At 28.1% G+C, this 16,683-nt stretch overlaps 1 protein-coding gene across 1 annotated transcript; it reads left to right on the forward strand.

The window, feature by feature from the left end:
• Positions 1-10,111: 10,111 nt before the first annotated feature.
• On the forward strand, positions 10,112-15,280 carry LOC106752947 (potassium channel KAT1). The gene is made up of 10 exons (XM_014634725.2): positions 10,112-10,541; positions 10,654-10,809; positions 10,899-10,956; positions 11,327-11,644; positions 13,090-13,329; positions 13,654-13,752; positions 13,838-13,870; positions 13,952-14,137; positions 14,218-14,761; positions 14,959-15,280. The coding sequence occupies exons 1-10, from the start codon at positions 10,147-10,149 to the stop codon at positions 15,081-15,083; spliced, it is 2,154 nt and encodes a 717-aa protein (XP_014490211.1). The 5' UTR covers positions 10,112-10,146; the 3' UTR covers positions 15,084-15,280.
• The last annotated feature ends 1,403 nt before the right edge of the window (positions 15,281-16,683 follow it).

Below are 16,683 nucleotides of genomic sequence, written 5' to 3' on the forward strand. Positions count from 1 at the left end.
AACACTTCATGCGATATTTACGTTTATGTTTTCTTTAATACCAAAGTTAATATCTTCTTTGATAAATTAATTGTCTTTTCTTTTGTATTTTTTAAATGAATGGTGCCAAAATAATCAACAATAAATACCTTTAGAAATACTTGTATATTTCTTATATTTTGTATTTTATATACCACAGCTGAAGTAATATATTAAAGGTTAATTAGTTTCTATTTTTAAGAAAATATTGAAAATGTATTTCAAAACAACTTTGAAATATATTTTGTATAACAATTTTTAAAAGTGTACTTTAGAAAAAACAAAGTAAGAAAGATTTATAGGAAAAGATTGATGGCATAATATCAAACCTTTGAATTAAGTTGGATAATATTCATTTTCAACAGCTTTCGATAAAGGATAATAATATGTTGACAAGTGTTTTGGTGAAATCAAAATTAAGGAGGCTGTATGGGTATGGAAGTTCTTAGAGTCCAGGACCAGATGGTTTTAATTTTAACTTCATTAAAAAAATTTGAAACACCATTAACAAAATATCACACATTTAATAGGACATTTCTATAAATTTGGAGACATTTATAGGAGTTGCAATGCATCATTTATCACTCTAGTGCCCAAGCTGGATAACCCGATCAAATTAAATGAGTTTAGACCCATTTCCTTGTAGGATACATATGTAGGATAATATCTAAAATCCTATTTAATAGAGTGAATAAGGTCCTACATAAGATAATTGATAGGTCACAATTGACTTTTATAACTAGAAAAGGAATGCTTGACAGTGTCTTGGTTGTTAATGAGACAATGGAAGACATAAAACGAAAAAAAGCAAAACGTGGTAGTAATTAAGATAGACTACAAAAAAGCATATGATTTTGTAAGTTGAGAGTTTCTTTTACTATATGATGAAAAGACTAGGCTTTTGTAGATAATGGAAAAGCTAGATTAAGGAACGTTTAGAATTTGTCACAGTCTCAGTTTTAGTAAATGATAACCCAATCAAACAAATTAATTCTGTAAGAGAATTAAGATAAGTGAGACCATGTACCGTACGGTCTATCTTAGGGGTCAAACACCCCTACACTGAACACTTAAGTCGTTCACCTAAGTCATCTTCTTAGGTCGTCCATCCAAGTCATCCACTCAAGCCTAGGTCGTGCCTAGTATGACTTAACAGTATAGTCAGATTATCAATGGTAATGACTCATTAAGCCCCTAATGCAGATTAAGGTGTTATATGGCCGTTATTAGACTAGCGAAAGGTAAAGGTCCATTACAACTAGTATAAATAAAGGTCTCATGTATGACTTTAGGATCATTATGCACAATATCTGTATCATTTGTTGTGCTAATCGTTCAGTTATATTACTGACTTAAACGTTGGAGTGCCTTTGACAGGTACCCATCCAACAGCTTGAACAAGAAGGAGGGAGACCAAACAACATAACTTGGATGATGGAGGACCATTAGGCAATCATCTGACCTTTAGGACAACTTAAAGTGTTTTGAGTAAGGGACCTCAACCACTTAGCCGAACCATTTTGACGACCACCGTGGGGTCGAGCGAATATCTCCTATTGTAGTCATGAGGAACCAGTGAGTGGTACTTTGAAGGACCTCAGTTGCTCAACCGTTCGGCCTCAATCCTTTATGTAGGTTTATGGAGGAAAACACAACTCATTTATTCTTAATTTGTAATATTGTAAAAATAGAGTGAGACTTGTTTAATAAATGGGTAGGTATATATTTAGTGCACCATAATTAATTTGAAATGTATTTTCAACAATTCTATTTAGTGGCTTTGAGCAACAAAGGAAATAAATTATAGAACTGCTTATGGATTTATATTATTTAGAACATATGGAATTATAGGAATATTATGTAGAGCAACCCATTTTTTCATGATGTCGTCTAAATCAATAGTAACATATGTACATAGTGTGTCACATATTAGTTCGTGTTTAAATTTTTATTTTTATTTTTTAAATATTATTACTTTTTAGATTTTTTTTTTAATTTTAGAAAAATTGTTCACGTGTCAAATCAATATTGTGCCACATGATAATGTTAGTGTCAGTGTCATATGTCAAATCAGTATCAATGTTATATTTCAGTGTTAATGTCACATGTGAGTGTCTTGGAATCAATTCGGTCGCAATTTTTATTATTTTTGTTCAAGTTAGTTTCAAATTTTATTGATTTTGTTTCATTTAATCTCAATTTTAAATTTTAGAAGAAAATCTTCATTATTTTTAAAATTAGATGAAAAGTTCCTCATATTATTTTAAAATTAGAAGAAGTTTTTTTCATTATTTTTAAAATTAGAAAGGAAATTCTTCTTTGCTTTTAAAATTAGAAAGAAAAATTTTCATTATTTTCTAAATTGAAAGTATATTTTTTTCATTATTTTTAAAATTATAAGAAAAACTCTTCATTATTTTTAAAATTAAAATGAAAATTCTTCTTTACTTTTAAAATTAGCAGGAAAATTTCAATTTATTTTTAAAATTAGAATAATTTTTGTTTTTTATTTTTAAAATTAGTAAAAGAATTTTTCATCATTTTTAAACCAACGCCAATCCTATTTTTTACATATAAAAAAAACAAACATAAATCTAATAATTATATTTCATTAATATAATTAGGGTTGGTATAAAAGAAATATTTAATTTTAAAAATGTAATTTAACTTCGATTTAGAATAAAATAAAATTAAGACTAAATTAAATAAAATTAATAAAAATTAAAATTAAATTGGACACAATAAACAAAAATTAAAATGACATTCAATACTTTAAAAAATTACATTAAACAAGAAAATTAAAAGTAATATTAAGCTTATAATATAATTTTATCCTATTGAAATCAAATTGTATCTACTAATTAAGTAAAAGAAATACACTGCATAAAACAAAATCTAGAAAGTTTGAAAGAAAGAAGAAAATGTTAACCATCTTGAATATATATATATATATATATATATATATATATATATATATATATATATATATATATATATCATTAAGTAATCATATCATGGGCCATATCGAATCTAAGGTCGGTGAGAATCAGCAGCATTCACATGTCTCCCAATTCAAATCGGATCTAAATTAGGGGAAAGGAGTTAGTACAAATGTAGTAATTCTATTCGTCCACGTGCTCCACCCTAAAACAATTTTATTATATTCTCGCTCATCTAAACTCTATTTTTTTAATTTATTTATTTTTTTAAAAATATATCCTAAGAATTTGAAAAATCCTGACTCAAACAGTTTTTATTTTTATTTTGAACATTTCATGAAATTACAATATAAAGTTGAATGGACATTTTTGTTTGAGTTGTTATATTAACACAAATTTATACAGGTATACATAAGTTAATCTTAACATCATCTTTTAATATAATGTTAAAGTTATTTAATGAAATTTGTTGTGTGAGTATTTCATTATCAATTATTCAATGATTTATTAATATCTAATATTATGTTTAAAATGTTTATGTTTCGACATGATAAAATACGTTGAAAATTCATGTTTACTAAAAGTAAAACAAATATATATCCTTTAAATTGATGTATTTAAAAATTAGTTTTATAAAATTAAATTAAGTAAAATTTACTTTTTATATGATAGGTTTACCAGGTAAAGCATTATATTTTATTTGATAAATTTTAAATAAAAATTAATTTTTTATATATTATATATTTTTTTTCTTGGTCCATGGTCAGATTTGAAATGGTAATGATCACTATTTTCATTTCAGAATCTATGCTTTCAAAGAAAAGGCTATAATGGTCAACCAAGCTGCCATGGCATCAATAGCTTCATCTCATTTGAAATTGAAACTACCAAATTTGTGAAAATTCCTATAATTATCAGGCACAAATAAATTACTTAGAGAAAAAGAAAAATGTTTTTGCATCAAATCTACGAAACATTTTTGTTCTTCAAAAGGAAAATTGATAACAGAAGTCATAAACACTAAAAATTGGTATAATAATTTGTTGAAAAAAATGCCATAAGAATTTTGTTACGTGCAGAAGTTGTGGATCAATTGAGTAATAACAACATTATTATTATTATTATTATTATTATTATTATTATTATGTAAATAAAGAGGTTAATTACTTTAATTTCTATTATTAGAAAGTAGTTAATTTTAGTTTGCATATTCACTTTTGAAAGTTTAAGTTTCTGAATAATATTATACGACAGAAATTTTTAATTCTTACAATTGTATGAATTTTTAAAAATCAATTTCACTAATCAACATTGTAGTGATGTTTTTTTTTTTAAAAAAAAATAAATTAAACTTATCTCTATTTTTTTTCTCTAAAAAGGGTGGGAATTTGAGTTTCCCTTAAACTAATTTTGTCGTTTACAAAAGTATTTTAGACATACCAAATATATTTATAATATTTTTTTTTTAAAAAAAAAGCATTAATTGTACAAAATATGATTCTAAGGTATGAAAAAGACATTACTTAATTTATTTTAATTCTTGGTGCATCGACTAAAATATATAAAAAGATACATATAACAGTTAAAAGGAGTAAAGCACACCTGTAGAAAATTAAAAATAAATTTTAAAAAATATTAAGTATACGTTCGGCCATTCCTTCGACGGACAAAGAGAAGGACGTTCGGTCATCTACAGTGACGATTCCTGATAACATCCGACCACCCCTATTAACATTTCTTGGGAAAGGCGTCCGGTCTCCCTGGACGTTTCTAGGGAAGGACGTCCGGCTACCCCTGTCGACGGTCCTTGATAAAGGACGTTCGGTCACACCAGAAAATGACCGGATTGTTATTGGGTCATGATTAGTAAACTAAATAGGATTAGAGACATCTGGGCCGGTATTGGGCCGTGATTAGAGAAAGTTAATTATCGGCCCATCACAAAAACTATATAAATAGAGGTCAAAGGTAACAGTAGGTAGGAACATTTAATGTGCATTTATGCTGCTTCAGTTCTTTCTCTCTCTATCTCTATAAGCGGAATTGAAAACTGACTTGAGCGTCGGAGTCCTTTTACCATGTAGCCGACCGGTTGGGATGAGCAAAAGTGGGAGCGTGCACGGAGACCGGACGACAAGGAAATTCTGAAGATAGTTCTATCCATCCAGAACATTAAGACTAATAAAAAAAATGCATAATTATAACACGTAATTGAATAATTAAATATATTTATTTACAATATAGTATGAGTAGAATAAATAACTGTGAAAAAAAAATAACAATCTAACTTATACAGAATATTGTCGCTCTATATATCTTGATCGAACTGAACTTGTATAATTAAAATATTTAAATTTGATTACTTTCTTTCTTTGTCTAGTTTGAACTACATCTAATTCTCACCCTAATTTTCTAAAATAAATCAAATTTGATTTTCCATCAATAATTTACTAAAATGAATCAAATAAACACTTCTAAAATTGTAAATTTTTAAGCAAAAGTGAATAATGATCTATAACTTAAGCACTTGAAAGTTATAACATATTAAAGAGGAATGGTAATTTTGAAAAGATTATTATTGAATTAGGTTAAAAAAGTTGAAAGAGTTGAGATGATATGATGAATTGTATTCCCATGAAATGACTTTGTAAAAATGGTCCCATGAATAAAATAAGAATAAGGTTATTTTTGTTTCTTGTCCTTTCATGAACATTCAAGCCAACACAAACTTCAGCTTCATTCTCACACAAATTAGCCTCATTGTCACGCAAACACCTAAGAGATGGACGACCATTCAAACATGTAACCCTAATCTTCGTCCATCACTCATATAAGAATATATATATATATATATATATATATATATATATATATATATATATATATATATATATATATATATATATATATATAAACTCTTCCACCATGTAGAAAGAAAAGTTATTGATTTAACATATACAATAAACATTGTATATTGAATATTGAAATAGAAATAGAAAATAAATTATTTTTTTTACCAACATGGTATAGGAAATGATAATAAGATTTCTTTTTTCCTAATTTTTTAATTTGAAGATTTTGAAAACTTACAAAATTGACATAACTACCTTTTAAAAATTTTGAAAATTTGAGAGTTTTAAAAATATAAAAGATATATTATATGATGAAATTTATGATTTTAGTTTATTTATATAGCTTGTGTGTGTGTGTCTATATATATATATATATATATATATATATATATATATATATTATGGGTTTAAATATAAATAATTTTTATATATATTATAAATAACTTTTATTTATTTTGTAGATAAATTTTAATTAAAATAATAATTAAATTAAGAAAGCAGTTAAATAAAAAAAAGAATAAATACTTAAAAAAATAAAATTGACAAAGATAATTATTTTTATTTGAAAAACCTTTTGTTTAAAGGTAAAGCTGGAAAGTATAATAACATAAATAATGAAAAAATATTAAATAATTATAATATTTTAATCTTGATTTGTTATATCTAAATAATAATTAAATATATTTTATCTTTATATGATAAAATATACTTTTAAAGTTGAAAGATTTCTTAAAATTAATTTAAATAAAAAAGATATTAAATGAATATTCTAAAATATATATTTTGACTACTGTTTAAATTTCTTAAATATATATTTCGAAAGATTTCTTAAAACTAATTTAAATAAAAAAGATATTAAGTGAATATTCTGAAATATATATTTTGACTACTGTTTAAATTTATTAAATATATTATTGGATATTTGTTAACATTTTAAAAATAATTAAACTTCTTTTATTTAGTTGTCATTGGAGTAATAAATAATCAAATATAACTTTAATAATCAAACAAAAATTTAATATTAAATACAAATATTTTACTTATTATATAATTTATTTTCTAAATACTACCGTTTATATTATATATATATATATATATATATATATATATATATATATATATATTATGTGCATGTATTACTTTTTTGTGACAATAGTTAGAAAATGAGTTTTTTAAATCTAATTCAAACCACAAATATTTTTGTTACTACATTTATTATTGTCGGTGGTGGCATGATCTACTATCGGTACCAGCGTCTATCTTTACCACTATCAGAGTTCAAGTTTCGACCAACGATCACATGGTTTTGATTGTTTTGGTCAGGAATCGTCATGTCATCAACAACGCCTCCATCAACATCTTTTGAGGTTATGGATTTGTTCCTTTTTTCGTATTGCATAGTGGCATGTCTAGTAGTAATTCAGAGCGTCGTTGCTCGTTTTCCTCTTTTAGGTTCATGGTGCGTTGTCGCACATCTCGTCTCCTCTCAAGCAACTATTCAGAGTGTCGATGTTGCTCTTTTTCCTTTTTTTTCAAGTGCCTTGGATAATTTTGGATTTTTTATGGTTTCTCTCTTTTGTCCGTCCATTGCTTCTTCCACTAGTGTCTCTTCTGACCTTATTTTTTTGTCACCATTACATTTGACCCATCCATATATGTTTTTTTTTTTCATGAAAAAGATGGTTTTTGTTATTTTATTTATAGTCGTGGTGACTCTCCAACAATTACCTTTTTATCCACTGGTAGCATTCCTCAAGGGAGATTTGCAAGAAGAGATTTACATGGAGCAACCTCCCACTCAGGAGAGTCTTCTGAGTTGGTATTTTATCTTCTATGTCGTCTTGCAAATCATTAGCAATTTGGTCACTGGTAGCATTCCTCAAGAGAGATTTGCAAGAAGAGATTTACATGGAGCAACCTTACTCTCAGGGGAGTCTTCTGTGTTGGTATTTTGTCTTCTATGTCGTCTTGCAAATCATTAGCAATTTGGTGTCACTCGAGTGCAAAAGCACATATTTTAATTAAGTCTTTATTAAGTTTGGTACATACGATTTGTTAGTTTGGAGAGGAATGTTAGATATATTATCTTTATCTTTTATCTTTAGTTAGTTTGTTATTATTTCTTTATTTGTATTTTGGACTTAGCCCATATTTCTTCTATTATAAATAGAGGATCCTATGTGTATATTCAGGGAGATTAATTCCATACATAATTTTCACTATTATCACAGTCATCGTTACAAGCCGGAATAAAAAATAATAAAATTTATTATTATTTAAGGAGGGGGTGAACACTTTTAAATATTTTGTTATTGTAATTGTTTAAATTTAGTTAATTTGATAGGTAAAGTATTTAAAATTAATAAATAATTAATAAAACTATTAAAAAATATAAAATTTTAGAGTTATAAAATTATGAGTATATAAAAAAGAAAATGTAAGTTAAAAGTTTTAAATTAGTAAAAGTGATTAAATTATAAAAATGAAAAGTTACAAAAGTATATATTATCAAACAAAATATAAATAATATTTTGTAAAAATTTTAATTTTAATATAAAGAAAACAAACATTATTATCAAATAAAATATAAATATTTTTTAGTAAAAATTTTAATTCAAATTTAGTGCAATAAAAAACAAATAAATAGAAGTAGTAATAGTGAGAATTGAAACCAAAATATAAGAAAAAATAAAAATAAATTAAATAAATAAATAAAGGAAAGAGTAAAATTAATTAAAAATTATATTATTAAAAAAAAGTAAAAGTGTATATAAATCTCTTTATATAAATATAAATGTTAAGTTAATAACTACTCAATTGATAATCTAACCAGATATCTATTAAGCCAAAATTATTTATTTTTGATTTAGTTTAAATAACAGTCACAAAATCTTATACTCCATGATTTTTTTTTTCAAATAAACTCTTTATCCAGAAGAGTTTTATGCAAGTAGACCCTTCTCTACTCTTTCATTTTTAATATATATTTCATTTCTTTTCATGGGTTGCAATGGTTGAAGTTGATTTAAAAAATATATATTTTTAAATAAAATGAAAATTTAGTATACTGAAAGTCTTATTAAACAAAATTTAAAAAATCTTGTTTTTTTTTTTTCATCTATGATTCATTCTCGTTAACCAAAGTCACTGGTTGAAACTGGGATATATAACTCTTTATACAGAATCTTCATGTTTTTTCCTTTTTACTATAGGTTCCTAGTTTATGATAGAATCTTCATGTTTTACCTATTTTGCTATAACTCCTTAGTTGGTTAATGAATTTGAAACAAACCACTACAATGTTATATACTATATTTAGTAGTATAAGAAAATCTTGTGATTGTTTCTTATACATTAAGAAAATATATATTATTAAATAACATATAAATAATTTCTAATAAAAATTTTAATCTAAATTTAAAAAAACAACAAGTAATATTATTAAATAAAATATAAATAACTTTTAGTAGAAATTTTAATCTAAATTTAAAATTTAAATGGATAACAGTTTATACCATAAAGTATAAATAAAGAATGTCTCAGCTATAAATATTAAGTTAATAACTAATTGACGAACCAAATATCTACTAAGTCAAGTTTAATTTGATAACAGACAAAATCTCTACGCAGAATGTTCATGCTTTTCCCATAATAGAATCTTGATACTTTTTATTTATTATTAATATATGGGTAATGATAATTGACAAACATTTTAATATCATTTACTTGTAATTACGTGATTGGTCTACGTTGATGTTTGTGATTATTATTAATAATCATAAAATAATTTTAAACCAATCACAAAATGATACGTAGATAATGTTAAAATGTTGTAAAAAGATTTGTGAAAGTATCATTATCTTTTATATATATATATATATATAATACTATTGTTAATAGTTGTTCTTATAATCCTAACTACCCTGATGTCATAATAGATTTGAAGACAGATAAAGAATTACCAATCATTCTGTTTTAGTTTATAGATATGTATAGCATGACTTGAGTGGTAATTATTATTTGGATGAGTAAAAAGTTTGTTGTAAACACAATTCACACACGGAATGATCTGAGAACGATCATAATAACTTTATTTAACACAAGATGGAAGATTCATTTTACCCTCTCAGTTTTATCACAAACTTTTCTACCTTTTCCTCCAAACTTACTTATTCCTTTAAGCCATGTCACAGGCATCTCAACAAAAAGGTCCAAATTCTGAAACAAACGCGTTTGAGTCAAAGCAATCACATTATAAATGTGGTCACTCACATGAAGGCAGAATTCAATTCAGCTCTCTCTAACAACTTGTACTGTTTCTGCTTAAGCCTTAGACCATGCCATTTTGCAGTGGTCAAAAGTTTTTCAAGAGGTTCTGTGTTGACGAGTTTCAAATGGCAAGTCTTCCTTATAGCAGCTTTCTTTCTAATGATCTCTTGCCATCCCTTGGAGCCAGAATCAACCAAGAAACAAGGCTTAGAAGATGCACAGTTTCCCCTTTTGATCCTCGTTACAGGGCCTGGGAGATGCTGCTCATTGTCTTTGTTGTTTACTCTGCATGGATTTGCCCTTTTGAGTTTGCCTTTCTCCATCAAAAGCATGACACACTGTTCATCATAGACAACATTGTCAATGCTTTCTTTGCCATTGACATCGTTCTCACATTCTTTGTTGCATATCTCGATCACCATTCCTACCTTCTTGTTGATAATCCAAAGAAAATTGCAATAAGGTACACTCATTTGTTTGAAGAAATTTTATTTTATCAGACCCTGTTTGCATTCTCTTACTCTGTGACTAAGGAATTTGAAAAGCTTTGCTTACATCATGTAGTTCTTCTATAGGTACTTATCTACTTGGTTCATCTTTGATGTGTGTTCAACTGCACCATTTGAATCCATCAGCCTCCTATTCACTGATAACAGAAGTGAAATTGGGTTCAAAATTCTGAACATGCTTCGGTTGTGGCGTCTGAGACGTGTCAGTTCTCTGTTTGCAAGGTTCAACATTATGTTATGTATTCAACCTTATGATTTTTCAACACTTGACAAACTGAAAAATCCTTATTAGCTCCTCTGCTTTCCTTCAGACTCGAGAAGGACATTCGCTTCAATTACTTCTGGACCAGGTGCTTCAAGCTCATTGCTGTAAGCCTCTAAATTTCAATTTCAAACTTTTCTTACTCTATCTTTCTTAATATATCAAAATGGAAAACGATATTTTGAGATCAATTTTTTGACCCCATTTTGACACTACACACGTGTCAAACGTGATTGGATGATTTCAAATTAAAAAATAAATATGCTCTTGTTTCAGCTTTTTTAATTTGAAATCGTCCAACCACGTTTGACACGTGTACATATCAAAATAGTGTCAAAAATTGGTGTGAAAATATCATTTTCCTATCAAAATACCATAAATTCAAAAAAGAACCTCAACAACTCCTTTCATGTGCATTCATGACATTTATTGCTGTGGCACACAAAACAAACCATGCTTCTCTGCAACTGCTTTCAGGTAACATTGTTTGTGGTGCACTTTGCTGGATGCTTTAACTATCTGATAGCTGATAGGTATTCTGATCCGAAAAGAACATGGATTGGTTCTGTGTTCCCAAATTTCAAAGAAGAGAGTCTGTGGGACAGATACGTGACTTCGATGTATTGGTCCATTGTGACACTTACTACCACTGGCTATGGAGACTTGCATGCTACAAACACAAGAGAGATGCTCTTTTTCATCTTCTACATTTTGTTCAACTTGGGATTAACTTCATACATCATCGGAAACATGACAAACCTCGTTGTTCATTGGACAAGCCGCACCAGAAACTTTGTAACTTTTCTCAAACTTCTTCCTAATTTATTTTTATCTTTAATAATACTCTTTTAACTTTTTAAATATCTTTTACTTCTTTAACTTATTTTCAAACCTTTTAAGTGTTACTTTAATTTGTAGAGCATGAATTAGAATAAATCCCTAAGTCTTAATCATCATGCACTTAACTAGTATTTTACCAAAAGTCGAAAGGTTTTGATTCTGACTTCTTAATTTTGGAAAAACATTAACAAAGTGACTTCGAATACCCTTTAAAGAAATAGATAAAGAAAATGTTATAGAAGATAAGGAAAGGAATAGAATTATTTAATCTACATTAGTTTTTAGTAATTAATAAATATTCCTTAATCAGTGTTCAACACGAGTACTTTCAGCATCAAACCAAAATCTTCTTCTGAGAAAAAACAGTTAAAAATAAATACCAAAATACAAATTATTAAATACATTTAACATGTGATAAAAAATAATTTTAAAGGATTAGTTCAACATTAGGTGTTTTCTTATATATAAAGATAATTGAATATATTAGTAAATAAAGTTTAAGTCTAACTCATCCTCATAAAATTGATTTGTATGATGAGATTTGTACTCACTTATATATTGTAAATTAGTCTTATCTCTAACATCTAAAGTGTGATCATAATTTCACACTTGTCAATTAGTTTAATATTTACTTTCATCAAAATTTTTAATTTAATTTACTAGTTTTAATTTAATGTCCAACTGATATATTTTATTTCTGTCCATAAAACCACAAACTATTATAAAATGGACCAATTTTATATTACATAATGATATATAAATTTATTATATACTTCCATTCCATAGATTTTTCTAAATAGTTTATTCGATGATGGGGAGTAATACACTATCATATATTTAAATCTTTACCCAAAAAATTCCACATAATCTTACCACAAATTCCACATAAAGTATCTTGTGGCTCTAATATCCCACCAAAAGTATCTTATCACTAAACCATGCATTTAGATGCTGATCCCAAAACAAGCTCAGCAGTATTTCAAAGATGCATGTGAAAATCTTCTCTGTAAGAATATATACATATATATTTTGTCGTGTAGTGATTGCACACATCTTTAAAAAATGGAAAAGGTGGTAAAGCTTATGAATGCAGAAACTGAAAAAATATTTTAGTGGATACACGTGTCTCAACCACACACTTTAGTCACATATACATGTGTCTGCTGGTGCATATCTTCTTCACTTTTACAATTCTTGCTGAATGAAAATAGAGAAATTATGTTTATATAATATTTGTGCAAAAGTTTTGAAGAACAAAGATAGGTATGTCTGATATGATAGTTATTCTGTTGTAAAAACTGTTTCATGAATAATATAACTAACAAGTTTGAAAAGTCTGAGAGAAAAAAAGGTAGGAAACATGTGGAACTGACAGAGAGAAACATGTTTTTTTGTTGCAGAGGGACACAGTGAGAGCAGCTTCAGAATTTGCATCGAGAAACCATCTGCCACATCACATACAGGAACAGATGTTGTCACACTTGTGTTTGAAATTCAAGACAGAAGGAGTGAAGCAGCAAGAGACACTGAATGGCCTGCCAAAGGCAATTCGTGCAAGCATTGCACACCATCTCTTTTTCTCTCTTCTGCAGAGACTATACCTCTTCCAAGGAGTATCAGATGATTTTCTTTTCCAACTGGTAATTCTAAGTTCTTTCTAGCTTATATTAAGAACATCCTGAGTTAAGTTTATATAAATAAGGCTTTTTATCAAAACTTTTTATTCAACAAATGCTTGTGTTGGAAGTCTCACATCGACTAAAAATAAGGTCAACTTATAATATATATGTGAGGTGCAAACCTCACCTTAAAAGCTGGTTTTGTAGGGTTAAATTAGACTTAAAAATCTACTTTCTAATATGGTATCAGAACTATGGTTAAAAGTCTATCCTAACAGGTTCTAAGTGGCATGCATTTCTGTTTAAAATTAGAGTTCACTTATGAAAATAACTTTGTTTAAATAGGTTACTGAGATGGAAGCTTTGTATTTCCCACCAAAGGAAGATGTGATACTGCAAAATGAGTCTCCCACAGACCTCTACATACTGGTTTCAGGGGCAGTGGTGAGTAATAAACTAACCATGAATGATTGAATGAATCTCAAAAAATGCTTCCTAACTGCTTTCAATTGACTATTTGTTTTTGCAGGATATGATTCGTTATGTTGATAGCAATGAGAAAGTATGTCATAAGTAACATTCAATATGCTTTTAGTGCACAATGAAACTACTGAACCTGATAGATCAAGTTATTCAATTTCAGATTCTGAAGAAGGCTAATGCAGAGGACATATTTGGGGAGATTGGAGTGTTGTACTGTAGACCACAGCCTTTCACTGTTCGGACCACTGAGCTTTCTCAGATTTTAAGACTCAGCAGAACTTCCTTAATGAACTCCTTACATGGATATCCAGAAGCTGCACAGATCATAATGAAAAATCTCTTCATGGTAATAACAACATTACAAAACTCCTAAACAATATACTACCATCATGATCCTAACAACATTGTTGTTATTCAATTTGGCAGAGGATAAAGGGGCATGAAGGTTTGGATTTTGAATGTTCACCAAGGGAACCCCAAATGCATGAAATGGATAACATAGACACAAGTGTTCCTGATTCATCTGCAAGTAATTCTCATAAGGAAACCAGATTGCATATTCCTGAGGATGGAAAAGGAGATTTTGATGCTACTTTCCGTAAAGATCATGCTCAAATGGAAGAAAATGAGAAGAACCAAGGCCCTATAAGATGGAAACAGAAGTCTCTTATAGATCAGCAACAAAACAAGAGGCTTTCTGACCTTGCAGTGAACCATGAAAATAGGAAGATAGTAGATGAACATATTATAAACTTTTTGGAGCCAGAAATCCCTTTCAATTACCCTTTAGGAAAAATATACTCAAACTCCTATTCAAGTGCTTCTAACCACAGAACTCAGAGAGAAACAGAAAGATTCTCCAAAAAGAGAGTTGTCATCCACTTTCTAAGCAAACACAAAACCAGCTTACAGGAACATGGCAAGTTGATAATGCTGCCTGATTCATTACAAGAGCTGCTCCACATTGCAGGTAGACACTGATTTAAGAAAACTACCTGAAAACACGGAAAAATTTAGGATGTTTCAATTTTAATTAAATGCACAGAAAAAGATAAGTTCAATATTTATGTCTATCAAGTGGGGTTTGTTGAGGTAAAAAGATGAGACAAATATGTCCTATTATGGTAAAAGACAGATTCTGATGACTTTGAACTTGTGAAATTGCAGGAGAAAAATTTGGAGTCTCCAAGCTTACAAAAGTAATTACCATAGAGAATGCAGAGATAGATGATATCAGTGTCATTCGAGATGGGGATCATCTATTTTTTGTTTGCAGTGACACTGAAAATTGAAGTGCTTGATCTTATCAAATGCCAGCTATAGTGTGGAAGATATGAAGCAAGCTTGTAACCTTCAGATAGATTAGTCTATAATGATTAATACACAAAAACAGAGATTACATAAAGTGCCAAATCTCAATTTCTAGTTACAACAGTTCACACGAAAATTTCTTCTATTTTTTTCTTTCCATCTTACAATCTCTCTCTCTTTCTTTTTTTTTTTTTTTTTTTTTCAGAAATACTAAATTTTATATATATATATATATATATATATATATTGACAAATCTCAATGGAAAAGCGATATTTNTTTTTTTCTTTCCATCTTACAATCTCTCTCTCTTTTTTTTTTTTTTTTTTTTTTTTACAGAAATACTAAATTTTATTTGTGTTACAACAATTCACACTAAAATGACAAATCTCAATGGAAAAGCGATATTTCTCTTTATTTGTATCAAACTAATTTTCTTTTTCATCTTACAATCTCCTTTTTTTTTTTTTTTACGCAAAATTTTGTATTGATGACTAATTGAATAAAGCTCGAAACCTTTTGGTTTAATTTGCTTATTTTTGTTTTTTAATCTATGTTAGTCCCTCCTTTAAATTTAACGATCAAATCTATTGGAAGAGATTAATTAAATAATAGGGGTACATAAAAAGAAAACGGGGGAGGGGGGTTAAAACCCTAGAGGAAGTTGTACAAAACCGTAGAAGCAAGAAATTAGTCAGATTTCTCTCTTAAAAAAAAGAAAGAAAGTAGTTTTATTTTCTTGTCAAATGAGCAAATTTAGTTGGAAAATATTTACTTTATTCATTTAATAAGAAATTAGATCTCGTGTTTGTAATGCTCACCAATATATATATATATATATATATATATATATATATATATATATATATATATATATATAAAAGATCCCGATATTTTGACACTACCTTTTTTATACTCTTTTAACAACATCACGTGTCAGCATGAGATTGAGCGTTTTTTTTTTGAAAAAAAAATTAAAAAATGTAACGTCATTAATGAGGAAGAGATTTTGAAAAAAAAAATAAAAAATGTAACGTCAGCATGGGATTAGGCGTTTTTTTTTCAAAAAAAAAATTAAAAAATGTAACGTTATTAATGAGGAAGAGATTTGAATTTTTGGATTCCAAGTTTGCCCTTCCCCATTTTGATACGAATTTAAAATTCTCTTTCTTCCCTGTTTCATCAAATTTAAAATTCTCCTTTTTCTAATATCTCCATTCCGATAGGTTTCTTGGCTTTGCTTTCGCCCTTCCGATATCGTTATTGCCTTCGTTTTCGCCATCTGACTGTCGTTCGTCCTTCTCGTTGCCTGTTGTCCTTCGTTGTCGGTGTGTGTGTCGCTGTCATTGCATCTTTTGGTTCTTGGTGTGTTCGTTTTGCGAAATGGCCAGTTCTTTGAGCAGCAGTTGACGGTTCGTCACTCAGTTTCAACAAAGTACATATGTAGTTTGAACAAATGTTTGAGAAAGGAGCACCGGTCACTGATTGCGGGCACTCCTTTTCGGTGGTTTTTAGATTTGACTGATAATGTTAAAGTAGGTAGGAAAATCTTGAGTGAGTTAGTGTTTAAATGGGTGTATTCA

The sequence above is a fragment of the Vigna radiata genome, unplaced genomic scaffold, assembly GCF_000741045.1.
Source record: "Vigna radiata var. radiata cultivar VC1973A unplaced genomic scaffold, Vradiata_ver6 scaffold_129, whole genome shotgun sequence".
NCBI classification, from domain to species: domain Eukaryota; kingdom Viridiplantae; phylum Streptophyta; class Magnoliopsida; order Fabales; family Fabaceae; genus Vigna; species Vigna radiata.

Bases quoted from the DNA above. Each gene is read 5' to 3' on its own strand.
- LOC106752947 (XM_014634725.2), top strand. From the start codon at position 10,147: ATGCCATTTTGCAGTGGTCAAAAGTTTTTCAAGAGGTTCTGTGTTGAC. The intron at 10,810-10,898 runs GTTCAACATTAT...GCTTTCCTTCAG, and splicing joins GTCAGTTCTCTGTTTGCAAG to ACTCGAGAAGGACATTCGCT. The intron at 13,330-13,653 runs GTAATTCTAAGT...TTGTTTAAATAG, and splicing joins ATGATTTTCTTTTCCAACTG to GTTACTGAGATGGAAGCTTT.